Raw genomic sequence first — 20,859 nt, 5'->3', positions numbered from 1 at the left:
TGCAACATGGACTGAATTCTGATGCAATTTGTACGGATAATAAACACAATACTACACAAGATAAAAGATTGCAGCCGTTTGCAACAGTTTCACAGTGTGAACGCACCGCTTGAACCTGCACTGGCATAACAATTGGTCGGTGATATCAAAAGTCCCCCACTAAACCCAATGTTCTGACTTTGCATTGCAGCATTTGGCGCAAAATGTAACACACAGGAAAAAAAAAACCCCATTACATTTTTAACTACTCAGGCTGCTCCCCTGAGCTGCAGAGGGCAAGGAATAACAAAGCTGGGGGAAGTCTCGGCTCCTTACCTCTGATGGGTTATTAGTTATTCTAGCTAGCAGAAGCCCCATTAGGTCTGCCATTTAATGCTCCCATGCCACCTTCTCACATGAAGGCTACGAGATTGATAAGCCGACCATCTCACCTCAAGCTCCCCTTGTGTTTGAGAAATGCTCTGCCACAGATGATCTGACAAAGAGCTGATTTAGGCGCCTGTGTACCTGGCAGTGTGTGACATTACCGAAAAACAATGAAACATATTTGTGCCAGCCCCTCAAGTGACCTTGGCAAAGGCCAAAACAAGAATGTAAGTACAATCCACTGACAAAAAAACACATTATAATGATTTATAGGCAATATAGGAAATAAGCAGTGTGTTGGTGTGAGATAAAACGTTGTCTCTGAGCTTTGCTGACAGATACAATGAAGAACAAATATGTCTCCTGCGCTCAACAGCATGTCTGCTTAGACTGACTGAAGTTGCAGCTATTTCAGTGACACAACATATTTTCCAACACAACATGTCTTGTTCATCAGTTAGCTCCGCTGCTAAATGAAAATAAAAGCTGCTGCAAAGGAAGAGGGGGGGGGGGGGGGGGGGAGTACACAGACAGAAAAAGTGCCTAATCAAGCAGGAATAAATTGATTAGCTTTTCTGTCTCAATCCGTCTTTGCCTTGCTTACAGAAGTTGTGAGTCAGAGATGTGAAGGGGCCCCGCTATCGGATAGGAAATAAGGTTTGAACTCTTGGGCCAAAATGTTGCAGAATACTTTCTCTATTTTTCTTTAACTAATTTAACAAAGTGTTATGCAGTTTTATTTTTACTGCAGCAGTAAACAAAAGCAAGACAGAAATCGAGCCCAAAGGCATAATTTATCTTTTATTTGGCTGCTGGTCTTTATAGTTTCCTCCAGCCTGCAGTAACTCTCTGAACTCTGTAAATTAAACTAATGAGTTAAATCCTAAGCAGATGATTACGAGAGGAAGAAAAGGAGGGTTGGATGCATGATCAGTTAGTACGTACGAACATGTATGAACATATGACAGACAGCAAAAACGCATATATCAAAACTCACTTGACTGATGTGTTTGCTACTACAGCTGTTGTAGCAAACACACAGGAAAGGAAAGGACCACCTGCAAAGTGACTTGATCGAATACCACTCTTTATCATTCCACACAGGGCAGCAATTCATTTATGAATAAATAGCAGACTGGTTGATAATACATAGATTCATCAATGGGCTCTTTTATGTCAGGGATGACAGATGAAGCCACTTTGTGTGTATCGCATTTCCTGTATGCAAGTTATCCGCAGAGAGGAGCTGCCTCTGCAGTTTCAGCTAATGGGACTCATATTTTAGCAATAAAACTGCATGATTCACAACAACAGCTGGGTAATCATATGGAACCGAACAAACCCAGCATATTGCAAAACAAGTCACTGTGCACTGACCTTTACTTCCTTATCCCAAACCAACACAAGCAGAGGAGAGAAAAAAAAACAAGTACTCTTCTTTGCGGATTGTTAGAAAATTTACCTCTCATGCCTCGCAGTGGAAATGGATTTTTGGAGGGCAACGGTCATACCTCGCATTCCCTGGAGCCTGAGATGGTGTATGTGTAAGGTCCTGTCCCATTAACCAGCACATCCATAGTCTCTGAGTGTGAAGGCTTGTAGTCCACATAGTACTCTTGGAGTGGTGAATTAAGGGAGCGCTCGGTTTCCCGCGCCTTTTTCTGCCGCTTTTTGACCGCCGAGCGCTGCTGAAGCTGTTTGATACTGCTGGGATAGCGCTTCCACGACACATAGATGACCAGGAGAATTATAGCCACAGATAGGAGGAGGGCCACAGTACCAGCTATGATCTTGTGGAAGGACACATACTCAGTGTCTGGCAGAGGGAAAGTGGGGGAGGCCTCAGAGGGAGTAGGGGAGGCTGTCCTGTTCCAGATCAGCTTCTCATCCACCACAGGCTGTGTGGGAAGAAGAGGCAGCTCAGGCTGAAACGGAGAAGTGAGAGGGGAAGTAGTTGTGGTGGTTGTGGTGGTGATAGGGGAAGGTGTTGCTGTACAGATATTATAAGTCTCCACCACATCTGACACTTTCTCTCCTTGAGCCTCCTTTGGACCGGCACAAATCATTGTCGTCTCCTTGTTGCCCTTAAAGGCCTGGAGCCAGGCCGCCAAGGGGCATATGTTGGGATTACAGTACCATAAATTACCCGCCAAACTAATGGTGGTGAGGGAGATCCAGGCCTCTACAGTCTGCTGAGACACATTGCTGAGTTTGTTGGAGTCTAGGTTAAGTGTCTGCAAATTAGGGAGGCACTGAAATGTACTCGGGTCCAAAGCTTGTAGCTCATTTCCCGAGAGATCCAGTTTCTGCAATGAAGTCCACATCCACGGCAGGCCCTGGGTTAGCAGTTTGATACGGTTCCACTGCAAATAAAGCGCCCTGAGGTTCGTCAGACGGGGGAAGTGGGCAAAGTTAATCTTTGAGAACTGGTTGTGTTCCAGGTGAAGCTCGATGAGCTTCATAAGTCCTGCGAAGGCGTTACGTGTGAGGCTCCGCAGCCTGTTGTAGCCGATATCAAGAAACTCAAGGTTACGACAGTCGAGGAAAACTCGCATGGGGAGGGTTTTTAAGGAGTTTGACCTCAAGTGTAAACTGAGAAGTTTCCGCAGACCGAAGAATTGCTTGGGTTGGAGAACCTGCAGTTTATTGTAGGAGAGGTCAAGATTACGTAAATTAGGAACATCATGAAAAGTGTTGTTCTTGAGCAGTGTGATCTTATTTGAGCTGAGAATCAGTTCTTTGAGCCTCCGTATCCCATGGAAAGCCTGACCATCCACAGCATTGATGTAATTATGGTCCAGGTAGAGCCAAACTAGTTGGCTCAGACCTGCAAACTGGTGGCTTCTGAGATGGTCCAGGCTGTTGTAGCGCAGGGAGAGGCCCTGTGTGCCTACAGACACATTGCTTGGCACATCACGGAAGGCATTGGATTCACAGTATATTATTTTCCCATCACATCTACAGCTCAGGGGGCAGGGACGCTCACGGATGCTGCTTGGAGCAGCAAGCAACCAGGCAGGCACCAGAACTGTGAATACAAGCCATCTGAACAGCACGAGAAGTCCTGCCGACACACAGAAAAGTGAAATACTTAAGAGCATAACATATTTATGCACAAATAAGTGCCAACATACTGGGATTACATTCAGACTGAATAAACTAGAATAGAAATAAATTTGAATCTGACAAACAACCATTATAGCCCATCCTATATTTTAAGGCATGAGGAGTTATTTGCAGCTCACTTCAGGATAAACCTATCACATAGTTACTGAAAATCTCCTTCAGAGCCCCCTGCCTGCAGTCATCACTCACACACCGCAGGACACAAAGACACCAGCAACATTAGCTTTAAGTGAATTGTAATTATCCAAACGACTGAAGACTTGAAGCAAAAATGCAGATCTTAAGTACCTTGCAGAGCAGCGTACATACCCATATTTGTGGCGGTTCGGCTCATCCTCGTGTTTAGGGCTCTCTGTTGCATGCGTCCCGGGTCCACATGTTAGAGGTTTTGTCCAAAATAGTTGGACACGCACCCAGGACCGCTGTCTTCAAGGAACATAAACGCAATTTGCGTCGCAGCCGGATCTGATTCGCGCACGGCCGCACACCTGTCGGAGATGTGAGTAGCTCCAGAAGGTGTGTGCATCCACCTCTGCCTGTAGTTTCCCACGTTACCGCACAACATCAGCCTGAAAATAATGCATATTTCAGACCACCTTTCAAAGTCCTTGGATGGGCGCACTCAAGCTTGCAGCTTCGTGAGAATGGTACTGTTTAGCGCGCGCTCTGGGAGGCTCTAAAACACATTTTAAAGACCGAGTCCCAAATGTTAAATCTAGGTTAAGTGAGGGAAAAGACTCTGGAAACCAACCAAGACAAGAAATTAGTGAGGAAAAAAACTGCGGTCCAAAGCCGACAAGTTGGATGTTTCCTGATTTCTTGAAGGAGAGCGGAGGGGAGAGGCGCAGTCTGCTGTGGATTAGAGCCGTTGACCGTGGCATCAAGAATAAATCAGTTGTATAGCAACAGGAATGATGTTGGAGGAGGATTAGACTGAGATCCTGGTGCTCGTTTTAGGACTTGAGATGCCCTCTCCTGGTCACTGAGTGATTCTCAGCAGCCCATATTAAAGCAGACTTCATTGTCCTCATGTACACAGGCTGCATGCCAACTAAGTCAGGGGGATAGGAAGTGTGCTTCTGCTTTTAGATATTTGACAATATTTGATCAAAACCTTTAGAACAGCCTGCTCTTGAGCTTGTTGCACTAAACATGAAGCCATGAAAGTCTGAAATAAATAATCGTATAGCTACAACACTTCATTTTTCCATCCCATCTTAATACATGTTAACATGAAGTAGACGATCTTACTATACACATTGTCTTATTATGTCACGTTACAGTTTTGCAGTTTTCTCATGCAATTAGATTTAGTAAGCATTTGGATCAGCTGATATTTCTGTGTGCTTATTTGGGTAGTTTGATCCATAAGAATGAATATTTTTGAAGACAATTTAGCAACATTTAAGTCTGTTATAATAAGTAACGTCTAATAAAACTACATGATTAGAATCCTGTTGTTCCTCTAAAATTCCCTTGAACAAAATGTTGTTGAAAAGATAAACTACGGAATAAATAGGAATTTTCATCCCTTCTTCTGAGAAAATTGATGCTTGTTGACTCAAGTCCAACTGTTATCAATTTAGGATAGTGTCTGCATTATAGCATTATAGCTGTTTTTTGATTGCATTGCCTTTCTGCACAGTGGCAGCTTTAACTAATATGCCCTCCACGCACTACTGTACCTTCCTGGAAAGCTCTCTGCTGTTAACATGATTCCTAATTAGTGTATCATAGTCAGGTGTGCCCATGAAAAGGTCAGCTTGTTAATGTTAACGGTGATGCTTGTCTTCTTCTGGTGTATGTGATCAAGTTGTTTGCCATTTTCTAATAAAACCTTTCTTTTATATTTGTTAACATCAAACATTCATATGCACATTAAAACAGCAACAGTTAGGTTGTTGAGTTTGTGGGTTTTTTTTTATCTCAGTTTGAAATGTATCTTTTCATCAGAGAAACTCTCAGTGGGTGTTTTCTCACTGCTCGTTGTCGTGGATTGACACTGAGATGCATCAACAAAGTGTGCTCTCAGGTCCGCATTGAGACTTTGTGTCAGGGTCAAAGTCATCACTTTTAATGGCTCCCTCTCCTCCTGTACTTAATGAGTGGCGTAATTACCAGTGATGGACGTTAATGAACATTTGACCTCAAGCCGCAGATAGTTTGTGACAAAGAAAACTGGTGAAAACACAAATAAAACTGATGCATGTAGCACTTCAGCTGTAGTCATTGATTTAATTTTCATTGTTAGATCAATCTGCTAACTGGAGTTGAAGGACGGAGCAGAAACACACTGTGTCTCAAACACACAAACACCCACCGTCTCAAACACACACCAAGGCGACAGCAAGAATGGTAGATACAGCACTCAGAAGACTGCCCACAGATTTGAATGTCTCATATCTCGAAGTAGATTTTTTAGGCGGATTTTATCCATTAGTAGATTTTTAGGTATATATGTGTCTATATTTTACATGTCTATATGTTTTTTCTATCACTCTGCTTGGGGGCTGGGAGAACAGCATTTTGTCTTTTTTATGTATGCAGAAACATGAAAAAAATTACAAATAAAGGGAATCTTGAATCTTCTATTGTGATTCTTCACATTAAGAAGTGGGCAAATGATGCCACGTTTGATATACTTACACAATAAGAAATACTATTTCTAGATCGATGCAAGGCAGCACAGAGAAGAAGATACACTTTTGGGGAAAATCCCCCAAACTCACCCACACATGACCTGAAGATGAAACAACACATACAACACTTAATGATCAAAAATCTGTTGTGCAAAAGTCACAGCATAATACCCACGCTCCTCTCATACACTGAATAAATACACACATGAATATGTTACTGAATAAATGAAACCTTGATTGCCTTGAATTTTTTTCTAAAATAACGACATCAACAACTCAACTTGACTAAAAAATAATACAAACTAAACAACAGAAATACAAAATCAAAGCATGAAGTGGTAAACTGTTTGGCTTTTTCTCAGTACCAAGTTCAAAGATCAGCCCACATTAGACTGTGGTACTGTATTAGGTCTGTTGGGTCACATAGTGTGTGTCACTGCAGGCGATAGATTACAATTGGAATAAAGAGTTCTTTTTTGTATATTGGTGTTTTGCTTTGCCTGTCAGCGCCTGCTTCTGATCGGACTTAAAGCTGTTTGTTTGCTCTTACTGACATTGTCTCATTTGTATATTCTTGTTCGTGTTGTTGGATACTTACTCTCAGTTGGATAAAAGCGTCTGCTAAATGAATTGTAGAATTGTAGGTTGAGTGCAACCTGAAGACAGTAGCTCACACTCAAGGTAGAGTGGATGTGTTTTGTCACTGATGACTGATAGGACTCTCCTACTCTGATTTAAAGGTTATAGCTTTTGTTAGCAGCCTCCAATCTTGCATTAACAATCCTGTTCGGCCTGTTGCTGTTACTAAAGTGAGTAAAGGATGTTCTCCGTCTGTCAGTCTGGAATCTAGTCTGTGTTTATTTTTAGGGGTGAACTTCATCTAACTCAGTGGTGTCCAAACTTTTTTTTTTTTGCGGTCGAAAATTGCTGCGTTAGAATCGCTCGTGGGCCACAGGTTATGTTTTTCAAAATATTAAAAAATAATATTGTAAGGAACTTTTTGTTATTTTGAAAAATAATATAAATACAAAATAAGTCATTAAAAAAAAAGATTAAGGCTTTGTAGATCAGAACCAAAAGTTTTGCAAAGAAAGCCTTTAATAAATACTTCTTTCATTCTTCTTTATCTTTTGTGATTAGTTTTTCTCAGAATCAAGCCTGTAATGGGGTTATGTTTTTTTTTTTTTTTAAATGTTGTATTTAGCTCAGGTTATTAAATGGTGAAATAACAGTCCGTTTGTTAGCAAACATTATGCAAAGCCTCATTTTCAGGGTTAACAAAAATGTGGAAAATAGTCAAAGCTGTTAAAAAAAGAAAGAAAGAAACAGACATTGTACTGAACATTTTCTATTTTATGATTATCTTTCAGCCCTCGCTAACATGAAAAAGAAAAATAACAACAAATGCCATCTGAATGAGGCCTCTGGCCAAAACAGAAGATCTAAAGCTACAATGCATGTGACATACTTGTGGGTTATATTTTTTGTATTTATGGTTTTTTTTAACAGTATATTGTATTCTTCTGTATGCGTTTTTGTTGTTTCTCTTTTATACACCAGCAACAAGCTCCAGTCATTTTAGTTTGTAGAGTGAAATCTGTGGATAGACATTAAAATAAACAAAAGATATTTATAATAAGAAATAATACTATCACTGGTTGTAAAAATGCCAGTATGTTACATTGAAATCATATGTTGTTCTAAATTCCATGTGGTCTGTGCATCAAAAAGCATGGAGCAATAATTAAGTTTCATTGAATATTTATAGTCAAATCTCAACATTTGAAGGAATATCTTCATCTGATCATTTCGAAAGCTCTGCACTCATAACGCTTTTCTTGCTTCTGTCTTGCTTCGACATTTTATGGTGGAAACATTTTTCAAACTCAAATTGTGTTGTAGTATTCAATCTTTCCTGACTCTTTAAAGTCAAGTCAGCTTTATTTATAGAAAATATTAAAAACAAAGTGCTTTACAGAGTAAAATGGCAAAAATATATAAATGAATAATATTAGAATGATAAAATCTATTGGTTCAAAATAGGATAAGAAAATATGAAATACTTCTAAAATCTATTGCGATAAAACGTTCTCATTGTGGAGGGAAAGCCAAAAAAGAAGCCATTAGTCTTCAGCATCAATTTAAAACAGTCAAGGCTCAGGGCAGATCTCATGTGGAGAGGTAAAGTGTTTCACAGTTTTTGGTGCTGTTACTTAAAAAGCGAGCTTGCTCCTAGTTTTAAACTTTGTCTTTAGCTCATCCAGGAGCAGCTGGTTGGTGGACCTTGGTGCTCTGACTGGAGAATAGACTCTAATCAGATTATTGAAATAAGCCCTTTCCAGTCCATACACAGAGTTCTGTAACTAGAGTTATAATAATTTAAAATCAATCCTGGAGCAAACAGGAAGCCAGTGGACAGAGAGCATCACAGGGGTAAGGTGGTCTCTCTTCTTTGTGTCTGTTAGGAGGCGTACTGCAGACACATCTTGGACCAGCTGCCGCCGTTGGATAGACAACTGTACCAAACCCACAACTAAATTACAATATTCAAGTCAAGATGTGATAAATGCAGGAATTACCCTCTCTAGATCAATAGGTGGGATATAGGATTTCACTTTTGAATCTCAGATGATAAACACTCGACTACAACATTTCAAGACCATCTGCATCTTGAGCTGTCACTGAAGATGTTATCAACCAAAAAATTAAGCGTGTCCCTCTCTTTACATGAAAAGCATAGAAACTCCAGAAATCAACAAAGTACTGTACCTCCATATGCACTCACCTCACTTTGCAAATAACTCAGCCACCAAATTGCTTCCTATGAATGTTTAATGACTGTCTGTGACTGACTAAGCCCTGAATAAAACAGCGAGGTAAGGATCGGCTTTTTTGCAGCCTAATGAATCCCACCGAAACTGTAAAATGTTAAAATAGTCAAGTAATCAGGACAAACATTGACATAAAACTGTTTCATTTAGTCCTCCCCTGACCTCTAAATGTGTGATATTAATTACCCAGCAAATTACAAGCAACGTGTGGGCTTCACCCTAAACATCTGGCACTTAATCCCCTGCTGCCTCTGCACCTTAAATAAATAAATTAAATACTGCACGTACACTTTATTTTATTTTTGGACACCTGTATATTGATTTTTCTCTCATTATATGTAAGAAGCGATTCCCTTCCAATCGATCCTCATCTCAGCACAATTCATTGTTTGTGTGTGTCGTCGTGCCTGTGATGGACGACGCTCACAACCCCAGAAGGGATTCTCAACATTTTCAAGACTCAAACACTGAGACTTCATTTGACCTGGATTCATATTTTGTTTTATTTAATTTCAAGGAACACTTTTCTCAGTGTCACAAATCATCTCTTTAGACCGATTCACAGGCAGCAGAGGTGCTGCAAAATTCATGAGTTCCATGAGAAAAAGGTGACGGGGAAAAAAAGTGTTAAAACGCCACAGTATTAGAGGTTGAATCAGAGCTCTTGGGAGAATATGTCCTCAGTAACATTTCCCAGGAAGTGATCATATCAAGCCACTACATGGTAGTCTACCTTTTTAAATATCTGTCATGCATAAGAAAGCTCACATCTGCTGGGAAGCCTGTAAGGATCAGCTGGTAATGCATTATAGAGATGATGATAATGGGTTCTGCATTAAAATCCTACTTCAAGCATACTTCATAAAGAAGTGTCTGCATGTGAGGGAATAGGAAAGAGGACTCAATGCAGACGCTGGGACAAGAGTCGGAAGAAGAAAAAGAAACTCCTCCAATGCTTTTTTGTGGAAATAGAGAAGCTTACAGACGCTAGAAGGCAATGCAAATAGTAAACAGACGCAGGGGAGCAAGACAGACAGACAGACAGACAGACAGACAGACAGACAGACAGACAGACAGGCCATAAACAGGCAGCAGGTCGGAACACAGATAGTGGATATCAGGCAGAAACTCAGGCACAGGTGGCTGAACCGCAAGAGCACAACATGACGAGCTGGCGGAGGGGAAGAGCTGGTGGGCTGGTTTTATACACAAGAGGGCTGATGAGATAATGACAGCCAGGTGTGTCAGCCCGATTTGGGAATAAGAGCAGGTGAGCAGGTGAGCAGGTGGACGCTGATGGAGTCAGGTAACAAGGGGCAAATCCTTTTGCAGCTTTGCAGACGTTAAGCGTGTGAGGACTTTAGGGGCTATCCCGCTGTCAATCCGACCGTGATATAAACTTGACTTTTGATAAAAGGAAATTGTGCTTATCTGTTTATTTGTCTTTCATTACACTTTTCTGTCAGACTTTCACATCGATTAAATCCAAATTGTCGTTTCATCTGGTTTTCTGGCAGTTGTTCATTGATCAGCAACTGAAAGCTGAAAAAATGGAGCCAATGCAGACGTGCAAAAAGACTGCAGTTATCACGCTATCACAGTTGGTTTGCCCTTTGAGTGGCATACCGGGGGGCCTTCAAAATGGCTGTGTTGGGGTGCCATAAAATCTCATACCGTCAGTGGTCGAAACAAATACAGAACAGGTTGGACCGGAATTGAAAACTTAGGATGAGGACATACTGGCTGACTAATGTAGCTAAGTATAATAATTTTCTGATTTAATTTGCTTTTCTTACATATTGGTCGTTTAAATGATGTCCGTGCGGGTTTTGTGCCCAGAGAGCTCATGATTGGTGGGGAAATGTGAAGACATCTAGTGGACAGATTGAGAATGACAGGTTTGTGAAAGTTCCTGTAATTTACGTTGGCCATGACTGAGCAATATTAAAAATGCAGAACCAACACCAGCAGCAACCAGTGATGATGGGTTCTTTTTACATCCCACCATGAAGGAGTTCTTCCTCTGCAACAGTTCACTTATTTTACTACAAATTATGTCCTTACGCATGCATTGTAATGGCTTAACACTGGAGATGGACAAGCAAAGCAGGGATTTTACTTCTTCTCTCTCAGAAATAAAAAAGAAAAGATAAGCATGCAACAGATATCACTTTTACATGAATAAACAGGTAATGTATTAAAGCAACATATCAGGCATCAAATAGAAATAACTTTGTCTTCTTAAACTCATGTTTCTGCAGTGGATCACATTAATTTGCCAAGAAAAAACCCTCATCTATTAAACTTTTAAATCATATCTCCGTACCTGTTGTTATAACAAAAAAAAGATGACAAAACTTCCCTTTTTTATTTAGTGGAGTTCTTTCTTAAATCCACAGAGAAATCAGTGTACATTTGATCTTTAAAAATGTAGTCATGAAAAGTTATTCATCTTTAAGTGACTCATTTATTGAGCTCCCCTCTTGCTCTTAGCTTCCTGTTCAGTTCTTTGTTCCTCTCCTTGATTTTTGTTGTTGAATGTAATCTGAATTCTGTTTAGATGTTTCAACTTGTTTGTTCTTCATGTGCAAATAAAATTTAAATGAAGCACCAGAGTTTAAGTGGGTGAGAAACAAGCATTTGAATGAGTGACAGGATGTTGTAACAGAAGATGTGGGACTTAAAACTGAGTTTTTTTTCATGTACATAATTCCTTCTATTGAGCCCGATAACAAACATCTGTACTGTATTTTTTCATTTTCTTTATTGTTTAGACATGAAATTCATCGTGCAAATTCCCTTTTAAGGTAACATATTTATTAACTGAAATGCAAGCACCATGTGATATTAAATGCAGAAGGACTATTTGGATTACTGCAGAGCTTTAAACACATCTCAAGACAAAGGCCACTGACTTTTATCGAGAGATTACCTTCCAGCTCAGATATTTTTAGATATTTCAAATATCACGAAAAGGCCATTTTCAAAAGATAAGCACGGAAGATTATCTGCCGTTTGCATACAACACTGGCTTTAGTATTGTGACACAGCTATACCTTTTGCTCTTGCAAACTTGTTTTGGAGGATGGAGCACCATGGGAAGAGTAAAAGGTCAGTGAAAGATGGCTGAGGGAAGGAATAAATCTCTTTATCCATCTGTCGATCCATCTGTCTGTAAATCAGATTGATAACAAAGATGGCATACTGCAGATATAGTACAACATGAAGTGCACACAGCATAGAAGACCTTAAACTAGTTCATTTATATACACATATTAACTGTCATTGTCATTAAACAACCATACAGACCTTTGTGTCAGGTTTTCAGTCCTTAGCACAAAACAGCACTTCTTAAAGTTGTAAATGATATCCATAAATAAACACAGACACCAACAGACTGTTATTGTGCTTCTGGCTCTGATACATTTCACGCTGAAGATCAGCTATGGACCTTTAAAGCATAAGGTCTTCTACCTTTTCCACCAACAAACTCCAAAGCAGGGGAAGTTGCTTTCAGCTGTCAAGGCCCAAGATGGAAGACCCTTCCTGACTGTGAATGCACACATCCATATATTATTTAATCTAAACCATCATCTACGCGTCGCACACTCTTTAATGTTAATACTGTAGAAAGAACTACCTCATGTTTATTTCTCACATACTCACCACTGCACTATTATTTGTTTAGTCTTGTATGTATTATGTTTATATGGTTATTTAATTGTTAATATTTTATGTTTACACTTGTACAAAGACAGCACAGTCGACCAAAGTTAAATTCCTTGTGTGTTAAACTTACCTGGCCAATAAAGCTGATTCTGATTCTGAAGACTTGAGACGACCATCAACACTAGCACTTTGTTTTCATTCATTTTAGGCTAAAGCCTTTAATGTTAATGCACAGGCTTGGTGTACTTGATACTTGATAGATATATGTATGTTAATATAGGCGTGTGTGTGTGTGTGTGTGTGTGTAATAAAGTTATTACTTTATTTACATTTCCACTATTATAATGGGCACTATAAAAAGTCTTTATGTTGTTTCGTTGGCTCCCTGTTCGTCTGTTTGTTTATCTCTATACATTTTCACACGTCTGCAGCTCCACCGTCGTAGCAGATGGATGTTAACCAATGACTCTGGTTCTGCTCCAGGTTTCTTCTTGGTAAATGTTTGTTAATAGTAGTTTTATGTTGATATAATGATTGCACTCTGTGCTGTTTTGGTTGGAGAGGACTGATGCTGTGGCACCATGATCTCTGACCTTTACTCATTCCCTAAACACCCAGTTTAACAGAATCCTTCATTTGACTGCCTGTCTTACACTAAAACTTACAACACAATAGTGACTTGTTGCAATTACTCTCAAACAGCTATCCTTTCCTGACAGTTGAGTGAAATCAATTTATGAACATGAGGCTGAAGACATATTAGCATGTGGGAAATTATAATATACACAAAATAAAAACAAAAAACAGGATGAGAACAATAACTAAGCCAAAACAAAGATGCCTATCTGTTACGTGCTGTAGTGTTGTGTGTTATTTTCCCTTCCTCTCTCCTGCGCTCCCCCTCGTGCTGCCTCACTGCAGCCACTGATCAAGCACACCTGTGCCCACTCTGCAATCAGTGGGCAGGAGGGAAGTGGCACTCGGGATCAGTGGATCATTCGGCTGGGTGTGGCTCCACAAACCTTGATCGTTTTTGTACTCCTTGAGTGGAAGCAGGGTGTTCTCCAGAGAGAAAGATTTTTGTCTTTAGTGTGTTTTAGTTATGGTATATTTGTTAAAGACTGTTAGGCTTCTCTTTAGGTGTGTTTTTTTAAAAATAAGCTTCTTGGCTGTTCAGTTTTTTCAGTTTTTTGACCTTGTAAATAAATGATTGTTAAATTTGCTTATGCTTAGTGCCTGTTTAGTTTTACCTGGGTTTTATTTTATTGTTACTCCTCTCATACCCTTGTCGTCTCGGGGGACGTAAACCACAGGAGAATCGTGCATAAGGGGACAGAAAGAAGAGGAATGAGCAGTTGCTAGGATTTTCTGTATTTTTATCTTCAACCTTCCTGATTGTGGTTCTATCATATTCTGATCCCTGACAGTCACAGCACATCACTGACATGTATTTTTGTGTCCCTGCCAGGCAGCACATTTCTCCACACTTTAGTTTCACATTTCCTGAATGGCATTTGATTTCCAGAGACGTGTGAGGCAGCTAGGGTGCCCTCTGAAGAGCAAATTGTGTTTGACATTTCATGCTAAATGTGCTACCCTTAGTCTGGGAGGTATTATCTTAACAGAATGGCTTATTTTCACAACTCTCCAATTCACCCCTGCTGCGCTGGATCATAAATCCACTCTTTCTCCACGTGACCCACATGAGAGGAAATCCTGTTTGACCAGGAATTTTTCCACACTCCAAGCCAAATATTGATATGAATTTATTAGCTCATTTTCCTTTGAACCACATGCAAATTTGGATGCTGATTTCTCCCTTATCTGTGCTAGAGTCATAGAGCCAGCATCTCTTAGAGCAGAATATTTCTTTTACTGTGCACAAGGGGTTGCTGTTCCCACACATTTCAACTCAGACACCATGAGGCTGTGCAGTCAGAAATGGTGTTTTCCACCCTGCTGTGGCCACTGTGATGGATGTCTGTTCAAAGCTAAGTATGAAAAATGAGTATGAAATGAACACAGAATTACAGGTTTTCATATCTCCTCAGACTTTAAACACATTTCCTTCTCCTCCCTCTGCTGTCTGCAGCCTGCCCACTTCATGAGGGCTGTTAATCTGAATACCAAATAATCCTGGTGTTGCCACCTCTTCAGCAGCATCTCCAGACGCCACGAGGTGTTACCTGTTTATCAAGCTACATAAATTCTTCTTGTCGCCTAGGAGTGTGTAGGGATGATGTCACAACATCACACCGAAACTGTTAGCAGCATCATCATTTTGACAACAAGCAGCTGATGGGGACCCAAACAGCCAGATTACACAATTTCCTGTGTTCTCCGTCAGTCTTGGATGAATGACTGGAGGTATGAATAAATGTAAGGTGGATTTAGATTGCTTCCTACTCATCAGTAAGTAGGCCTACTCATCATCGTCTGTTAATACACTGAGTTAATACATTGTGTATGTTGGCTTGTGTTTAATTGGCTCATCTCATTACTTAAAGTTCTATTAAACTTTGGATTAAAAACGCGTTTGACAAACTGGAAAAAAATTCAACCCCATTAATCACAAAATGAAACATCATAAACATTTGTATTCAACTTCATATATCCCTGCATTTGCAAGATAAATATAGCTTAATATATAATATAGCATTTATCTTTCATACATAGGGCTATGTTTTAACATCAAAACGACATAGGCCTAACCATAGACAATATATCAGCAAAATATATTTGGTTAAACTGTATATTTTTAGAACAGATATATAAACATGTGGCAGATATACTAGTCTTTACTTCTGTTGGGTTTGTTTGTGTGCTGAAAGACGCCTACGCCTTCGAGAGAGAGAGAGAGAGAGAGAGAGAGAGAGAGAGAGAGAGAGAGAGAGAGAGAGAGAGAGAGAGAGAGAGAGAGAGAGACTGCATGGAGAGGGGGATTGTGCATCGGTCTAAAGGCGCTCAAATGGGTTATTGCGCACACAGCGGGCTGAACTACAGCCGCGGCTCCAACTACAACGCAAGTGTGCAGGCAGGCGTCTCTTTCACCCGGAGCGTGTGGCAGATCAGGGGCTCCGAACCGCTGCGGAAAACTTGTATTCTTTTAATTGAAAACACAAGTGATGCTCAGCATGCGGACGGACTCAGAGGCTGAATGAACTGTGATTTTCTCGTCTCGGAGCAGTTTAATGTGCTCTTTATCCGTTTATTTCAGAGGATTACCCCTTCCCACAGTAACAATGGGTAAGTCTTTATGTTCTCCAAAACTAGCTGCTCCTTAGCCAAGAAGACAGCTGAGATCAGTTTTTATTCAGTGATTTATTAGTTTAAAATTGAATTACTTACATTCAGAGAATAAGGAGTATGAATTTAAATATGCATTTTTTTTTTCATTCACTTGCTCCTCTGTTGCTGATTCTTCACATATTCAAACCTTAAAAGTAGCTCATGTCAAACACTGTAACCAATTCTTAAAATGAATCTATGCTGGTGCCTCAGACAACAGCTCCTCACAACAGGATCTCCTGTTTGAAGGATGAAATTGTACCATTATCTCTTGGTCAAACGCCTTTGAGCTCTCATTTTCTGAAACCATGAAATACTTTGATTGCCATTTCCCCCCTCTGCCCCCAACAGGTTCTGTGATGTTGGACTGGAGGTTTTCATGTCTTCTTCTGCAGACAGCTGCTTTGCTGCTTTTCAGCAAGGGGGAGAGGATGTGCCCCGTGAGTTGCCGCTGCGAAGGAAAGATTGTTTATTGCGAATCCGGCATCTTCCAAGACATCCCAGTAAACATCTCCACAGGATGCCAGGGTCTGTCTCTGCGCTATAACAACCTGCTGGTTCTGTTGCCCTACCAGTTTGCTCATCTGAATCAGCTTATCTGGTTATACTTGGATCACAACTCTATCCATACCATAGATGCGTTAGCCTTCCAGGGTGTTCGCAGACTTAAGGAATTGATCCTCAGCTCTAACAAAATCTCCCATTTGCACAATAATACCTTCAGCGCCGTACCAAACCTGCGCAATTTGGACTTATCCTACAACCAACTGCAATCTCTGCAGCCAGGACATTTTTATGGTCTGCGCAAGCTACAAAACCTTCACCTCCGATCAAATGGCCTGAAACAGATTTCCCTTCGCACCTTTCTGGAATGCCGCAGCCTGGAGTTTCTCGATTTGGGATACAATCGACTGCGGAGCCTCACTCGCACAACGTTCTTAGGCCTGTTTAAGTTGAAGGAGCTTCATTTAGAGCACAATCAATTTTCTCGGGTTAATTTCTACATTTTTCCACGCCTTACCAACCTCCAGGCGCTTTATTTGCAATGGAACCGCATACGATCTATCAATCAAGGCGTGCCTTGGACCTGGAACAAACTAGAGAAGCTAGACCTGTCGGGGAATGAAATCCAAATGCTGGATCCGGCAGTTTTCCAGTGTATGCCAAACTTACAAACACTCAACCTTGAATCAAACAAGCTTAGCAGTGTGCCTATGGAAGCTGTGGCAGCTTGGACCTCACTGACCACCATCAGTCTAGCAGGGAACTCCTGGGACTGCAGCCCCAGCATCTGCCCACTGATGGGATGGCTCAAAAACTTGAAAGACCCCAAAGACATCAGTATGATATGCAGCAGCCCCAAATCTGTGCAGGGCGAGAGAGTTATGGATGTCGTGAGGAATCATTCGACCTGTGCAGAAATGTCAAATGTTCTTTCATCCACAGCTATCCTTATTCTCACTTCAACCCAAGTATTGAATATCACAACTGACGTGTCTCCCTACGATTATACAGACCTGGATTTTACTGAGTCACCTCTTGATGGATTTACTTCTTCATCTGTCCATCCGAGTGAGTCAGACAGAAAGACAACAGAGTCCACCACCATGAGCGCCACATACCCCATCTCCCCTGATCCCCCTTCCTCTTCTGTTCCAGAGCTACAGTTTGAACATATGACTTTCCATAAAATTATTGCAGGCAGCGTAGCGCTGTTCTTGTCAGTATCATTGATCCTCCTGGTAATTTATGTGTCATGGAGGCGATACCCCAACACTATGAGGCAGCTGCAGCAGCACTCAGTCAACCATAAGCGCAGGAAAAAGGCGCACAAGCAGGAACAGGATCTAAACTCTCAGCTGCAAGAGTACTATCTGAGCTACCATTCAAACTCAGAGGCGATGGATTCTCTGGTGAATGAGACAAGGCCGTGCACATGTACCATATCTGGATCCATAGAGTGTGAAGTCTGAGCTGCACATTCCACCATAAGAGACTAAATCTGCAATTGCTAAGCAGAGGTAAATGTTTTTTTTTTCCCCACAAAATTAAGTGGTTTTTATCTCTAATGTGAGATGATAGATCCTGCAGCTTTGAGGGAAATACTTGGAGGCATAATACAATATAATTATGTGCACAGAGAAGAAGACTAGAGCGGGAAGATATATTTGGAGCTAATTATCACCCTGACTGACACGAGAACAGTTGTGGGTTCAGCCAGGTTAGCTGTGTCTGAACTAATGTTACCACTGGACCTCTGCTACAGTACAAGTCAGCTCAGCAGAGAGACTGACCTCATTCTGAGTCAAACTACGTTGCCATAGAACAAATGAACCAATGAAGCCACTTTTTACCTGCTAGTTTTGATTTTTATTGTATAGCTCGTAAAGCAATTTAGGAAGTGTGTGTGTGTGCATCTTTGTGTGTTCTGTTTGTCTGTATGCCTGTGTTATTTGGAGGAGCCTAAAATCTCCTGGGTTATTGATTTATGGTCAGAAGATTTACAGTGATGCACCTTATTCCTCCAATTTAACTGTTCTACATTTGGCAGTCCTGTGCAGCTATTAATACAGCACTACCAAACATAAAAACAAGGGAACAACAGTAGAGGGAATACTTGTCATGAGATCTTTTGCATGAGTTCATTCAACCAGCTAAAGATTTTATTTAATGATCCGGTCTAATTCATGTTAAAGTTGCATTTGGTTCACTATGGTACCAGCAAAAGAGCTCACCATACTAAAACAATTAAACCCTCATTAGTCTCATCTCAGGACTGGCCATTTTACAGCAGTAAGAAACTATTGGGTCTAAGCAAGGCAAAAACCAGAGCTCAATTCCAAGTCGTCAAATTCTCCTGTGTGTCACAGCTCTTGATGCCAGATGAACCCATTCGAGTCACTTTGCAAAGATTTTTAAAAAATTGTGATGTGGTCGAAAGACTTTAAAAATGTTAGAGTGGCGATTAGAACTCTCAACCAAACCTACCACACTGAAGTTTCAGTCTCTTTCGAATCCAAAATGGGGTGTCAGTTTTATTTTCTAAACCTATACCATAATGTTCAACCTATCATGAACCATGTCAGGTTTTTTTTTCCCATTATCCTCTGAACATGAACCATCTACTAAAAAGTTAACAAGGGTGTACTGAATAAGTTGCCAAAGGGATTCGACATAGCACGAGTATTTGACGACCTGGGATGTGAACACATTGGAAAGCCTTGATGTGTCTGACGTAAAGGTGTTAATTTTCATAATGAATTTTGTATTTAATTTCATTCATTGCAATTATGCATTGTTTGTGTAAAGACATGACAATATGGGTATTTGGCATTCTATGTGACAATGACTGTATAATTAAAAGAAACACTGTCGTTTGATGAAAGATTGTGTGTGATGAGAATACATCGACAGCAGGTGCAGGCCTTCTCGTAAGTCACTCGTTGAGCTCCTCTTGATGTACATTTCATTGGATTTGCTGCTGCATGCATGAGTAGTTGACATATTTGCCATCATGAGCCTTGTATTCAGGCTCTCATCTTTTCAATTCTCTCCTGGCACCACATTATCGACAGAAGTATTGATTCTATCTGGGTTACACACCTCACACTCAGAAAAAGGAGGGCCCCAATTCAGTCCTTGGTACATAACCGTGTTGGTGCAGAAATGAACTTTATTATATTATCAGCTTTCTCGTAAACAGGTTTGCTTTTAGTGCAAATGGAGCCCAAGCAGGCGATGGCTTCTCTTTGCTATTCCAACAGACAAAAACACTTTCCATTCCCTGAAACCAAAAACAGATTAAGAATTGTACTTTTATGTAACCATGTAGTCTCTGTCAGTTTGGAAATATTGCTTTTGTGCTGTGAAAAAGAAAAGAGAGAATAGAGGGAGACGAGGAAGGGACAGTGTGTTACGGGTCAAAGCAGTTATGCTATTAAGAAGATATCACCCGCCGCGGTCTGCCTTCTTCGAGCCCTCTGCTTCCTCCTTCTCGCTGCCTCATTTTTCTTTTTTTTCTGGCTTGCTCACTGTGAGGAGAGAAAATTAACCTGCGCCAGGGGACATATATGCATGTGTTAAGCCAGGCAGGATTAGTCAGTTCTGGAACCAGTATGCAAGAGCTGTCAAAAAAAAAGTATATTACAGTGTGACTTAACTAAAAGTGATAAAATATTGGTTGCTACAGTCCTTCCTCTCACTGTTGTATAATTGTCAGACCTTTTGTGGAGGAGATGGAAAGATCTATCCCTTTTCCTCCTTTTCAGCCATTTTCATGTCGACTCATCACATGTGCAGTTTGTTTACGTTTTAGACTGGTCAAAGGTTGTTTGGATAAGGATTTATGATCTCCTATTCACTTTCTAAACATGACTCAGGCTTTCTTTAGCCTCCAGGCAGGAATGGAGGCAAGCTGCCAACAGAATTTATGTCTATATATTTACTTTCCAGCTCTTGCATATATGATGAATTTCATTTGAGGGCCAATAGCAAAATCTGCAAGGCCATACGAAAATGTAATTTCAACAGAACAAATGATTTGTTTGTCTAGTTTTGTCAGTTATCGTAATTAGTGTTTGATTTGTCATATTGTGAAAAATGAAAAGCCAGTGTTATGAAAATCTCTCTGTGTCTTTGGCTAAGAGAATAATGTTGATTACTGAGCTGTGGTCTGCATCATGCAGATCATTATTGAAGGTATTTGTTTGGTTGGAAAATTGTTGGACTGCACAGTATTGACTTAGTACAACAATGCACAAATAGAACCACACTCCAGCTGCAAATCTTTTTTTTTTTTCCTTTTTTTTTTTTGAACAATGGAAAAAATGTATTTTCAAGGGACCTCACACCGCAGGGTACTTAAGAGCTGAAATCAGAAAAAAATCATGCCTGAGAAACGTGGAGTACAGCAGAATGATTTTTCAGAGCTTTCTGTAAAC

The 20,859-nt window shown here is 40.5% G+C and overlaps 2 protein-coding genes across 2 annotated transcripts in view; one reads left to right on the top strand and one right to left on the bottom strand.

Moving 5' to 3' along the window:
* Window positions 1–4,373, bottom strand: part of LOC306820620 (leucine-rich repeat transmembrane neuronal protein 4) — a 50,544-nt gene extending 46,171 nt beyond the window's left edge. The window contains 2 exon segments of the mRNA XM_079338506.1: window positions 1,878–3,430; window positions 3,802–4,373. Of these exon segments, the coding sequence (XP_079194632.1) occupies window positions 1,878–3,430; window positions 3,802–3,853 (1,605 nt within the window). The 5' untranslated portion in view covers window positions 3,854–4,373.
* Window positions 4,374–15,532: 11,159 nt separating this feature from the next.
* LOC306822630 (leucine-rich repeat transmembrane neuronal protein 4-like) lies at window positions 15,533–18,888 on the top strand. The gene is made up of 2 exons (XM_079341753.1): window positions 15,533–15,877; window positions 16,271–18,888. The coding sequence occupies exons 1-2, from the start codon at window positions 15,823–15,825 to the stop codon at window positions 17,890–17,892; spliced, it is 1,677 nt and encodes a 558-aa protein (XP_079197879.1). The 5' UTR covers window positions 15,533–15,822; the 3' UTR covers window positions 17,893–18,888.
* The last annotated feature ends 1,971 nt before the right edge of the window (window positions 18,889–20,859 follow it).

Source organism: Symphodus melops (assembly GCF_947650265.1).
Source record: "Symphodus melops genome assembly, chromosome: 1".
Taxonomy (NCBI): Eukaryota; Metazoa; Chordata; class Actinopteri; order Labriformes; family Labridae; genus Symphodus; species Symphodus melops.
Note: the sequence above shows the minus strand (reverse complement) of the source record. Positions and strands in the feature narration are given on the sequence as shown.